Below are 3,325 nucleotides of genomic sequence, written 5' to 3' on the forward strand. Positions count from 1 at the left end.
CTTTTCAAGTAAGAGGCAATTCTCCCTCCACAAATACTGAGTTATCCAAAAGACCACACCTTTGGTTGGAAGCCCAGTTATACATTATTTCACAACTAGGAGTCAATGTGGCAAACGGAATATTTGGAAAGCCCATGAATATCTGGGGAGATTAAGATGGGTTATATGTCCATGAACATATGTGTGGAGCCATGTGGTTGGGAAGATGGGTTTGCTTCTGTGTATGCCCATGTGATGACCTGAGAGTGTGATATGTACTCACCTGGGAAATTCTGAAGGCATTTGGCCACCAGCTGCCACTTTGTCATGAGCTTCCATCACTAATCTCACAGGTGTATTATGCACCTTCGTTGTGTTCACCATGAAGGATTTTTGAATGTTCTTTCTTATGTTCTTCCTTTTCTTCTTTCATGATATCTCCAGCTATGCCTGCTTAACACTCCAAGAACATGTATCTATATAACACAGTAATGGTGATTATCTTCCTTTCTCAAACTGGAGTTGGGGTGCTAGGTAACTCCCTCTTTCTCTGCTTTTATGGCTTCACTTTGTTCAGCAGCCACAGATCAAGGCCAATGGATCCTATTCTGGTCCAACTTACATTGGCTAATACAATAGTGCTCCTCTCCCAGGGATGCCCACTAATAATCTTTTATTTAGGGAAAGGATATGTCCTGGGAAGTGCAGGTTGTAAAACAGCGTATTACCTTCACCGAGTCAGCCGAGGCCTTTCCATCTGTACCACCTGCCTTCTGAGTGTCTTTCGGGCAATCACAATTAGTCCCAACAACTCTAGACTGGCCAAACTCAAAATCAGAGTTCAGCAGTTCATCAGGCCCTCATGTCTCCTCTGCTGGATATTCTCCATGATAGTAGAAATTAGTATGCCGATATATATTACAGGATCAAGGACTAACAACAATAGCCACAGAGATGGATTGGATCTCCTCTATTGCTACTGGGAAAAGTCATTTAAGGAAGTTGTCATCCTGCCCTCCCTTCGAGACATCTTCTTTGTAGGATGTATGGTCTGCACCAGTGGCTACATGGTATTTCTACTGTATAGACATCATCAGAGAATCCAGCACATTCACAGGACCAGCCTCTCCCCAAAGACATTTCCAGAGGTCAAGGCCACCCAAACCATCCTGCTGCTGGTGGGCATCTTTGTTTCTGCTTATTGTATCAGTTGTGGCTTTACACTCTATACAGTGTATGTGATTCAGTCTGGTGCCTGGATAGTGATTGTGACTACATTCATTGCATTGTGTTTCCCGACCATCAGCCCCTTTTTGCTGATTCACAGGGACACTCAAACCTCCTCGTCCTGCTGTGCTTCCTGGCAGAGGTCATATCTCTATGCTCAGAATAGCTGACAGGGTTTACGAGTAAATTCATCTTGTCTGGGAAAGATTCCTTAGTGAAGATTTCTGGGAAAAGCCCCGACTGACCTGCCCCTGTTCCAGTAAAGTAAGTCAAAATGGACCAGAATCTGTGGTTGTGGGAGATGTCTACTTTTCCCGTTCCTAAATATTCAAGACAGAGAGACTTGAATAAGGACTTGGGACCCGTAGGGTCATATGCTTTCATAATCTTAAAGTATGAAGTACAAAATATTCTGTGTTAGCTCTTCCCAACTGGACCCCAGACTCTCCAGCACAATCAGATGTCACTCCTCCTGCTATATTCTGCTCATCTTTTTCCAGTTTGTGCCTCACACACACTCCTGTCTCCACGGTTTCACACTGGCTTTCTCCTGTGACAGGGAAAGTGTCCTCACCTCTTTATACTGTCTCCTTACCTCCACCTCATAGGATCTCTCTTCCTTTAAGATACGATTCAGGCAGTCTCTCTATGTGAAGCCTTAACCGATCTTTCCACTTGCTCACACGCTCCTTTACAAACCACCTTGGATTTCATTGCTTTGTGTCTCTTTGTGCTTATTTACTGTGTCTTTATGTTGTGCGAATTTATAGAAGTCTTTCCTGTGTCCCCATTAGAATGTAAGCTCCTTGAGGGCAAAGGCTGCTTTCTTCTTTGCACCTGTTACCCCAGCACCTAGCCCAGAACCTGGCACATGGCAGCCACTTAATATATACTTGTTGATTCATTGATGGATAGGCTGTCCTGAAACAAGTGAGCTGTTTTGCTCATACACTCCTCACAGCGGCCTCCTGTCCCTATGCTATATGGTAATGAGCAGTATCTGTACTGAAAAGAACTCCGGATTTGGAAGGAGAAGCCCTCAGGGTTCAAACTGTGTCCAGTTAAGACCCTGCGTAATCAGCATCACTTGGCTGGCAGAGCCACAAATTCTGAGGAACCAGCCCACTAAGATTCTCTTCCAGCTTGCCCACATACTGGCCAACTGGCTTGGGGGCCCTTGTGGATCCTGTGGTTGTGTGTGTGTGTGTGTGTGTGCGGTTTGTCCTTCGTCCTCAAAGAGGACCATGACATTATGGAGATGATGACATGAGTTGCAGTTGACTTTGATGTGAGTGAGGGTGGGCTGTGCAAAGTCTCACTTTCTCTTCCAGAGTCATCTGGGTCCAGTGACTAGATATTCATCAAGATGACTGGAGATGACCCAGGATGCAATGGGAGACCCTGGCCCTTTTAAACTAAGATCTTTTCAAGTTCTCACTTTGAGTGAGGTAACAACCATTCAATGAATAGGCCTCTTTAAGAAGTGAGTCAAGGGATGGCCCTTTAATCTAAAAAAAAATCAAACTGAGAGGAGAAGACCCTCAGGCTTGCTGATCAGAGGAGAAACAGCATACCTTCACTCTGGGCGAAAAGGGCCCATAATATAACCATGAAATGGTACTTGGGTCTAATTGCTGTCTAATCCCTGAGATCCAGAGTGAATTGAGTTTAAAGCTTGGGCTTTGAGAAAGAAATCTAGTCAGTAAACCCCAAGTGAACTAAGTAGATTTGGGCCATCAAAATTGACCCTTCTTCATTCGGAACACCTTCAGGTAAAAGCAGAGAAGGAGAGGAGAGGAGATGGAAGGAGAAAGGAGGGGAGAGATAAGGGGAGGGTGTAATATGAATTAAGTTTGGACTTTTCTACTGTTTTAGAATGCTAAATTAATTAAGTGTCTTTGATTGAGCCTTACTAGGTTCTAAACCCCAGGCCCAAAGCCCTAATTACTAGGTGCTAAGCTTATGCGGGTGTGAATCCCCCAGGACCCTAAGGGGAGTTGGTAAGACCAGAGCCAATAGTATGCACCTAAGTTCTGTTCACTCAGATGACATTTGATGACATCCAAAGACTGTACAAAAAGAGAGAACAGAGCTATTTGCTCAAGGCTCTCACTCCTGG

At 44.5% G+C, this 3,325-nt stretch overlaps 1 protein-coding gene across 1 annotated transcript; it reads left to right on the plus strand.

Annotated features, from left to right (window-relative positions):
• Positions 1 to 449: 449 nt before the first annotated feature.
• On the plus strand, positions 450 to 1,376 carry LOC118839723 (vomeronasal type-1 receptor 1-like). The gene has a single exon (XM_036747252.1). It carries the CDS (start codon positions 450 to 452, stop codon positions 1,374 to 1,376), a length of 927 nt encoding a protein of 308 aa, XP_036603147.1.
• Positions 1,377 to 3,325: the final 1,949 nt, after the last annotated feature.

The sequence above is a fragment of the Trichosurus vulpecula genome, chromosome 2, assembly GCF_011100635.1.
Source record: "Trichosurus vulpecula isolate mTriVul1 chromosome 2, mTriVul1.pri, whole genome shotgun sequence".
Taxonomy (NCBI): domain Eukaryota; kingdom Metazoa; phylum Chordata; class Mammalia; order Diprotodontia; family Phalangeridae; genus Trichosurus; species Trichosurus vulpecula.

Bases quoted from the DNA above. Each gene is read 5' to 3' on its own strand.
- LOC118839723 (XM_036747252.1), top strand. From the start codon at position 450: ATGTATCTATATAACACAGTAATGGTGATTATCTTCCTTTCTCAAACT.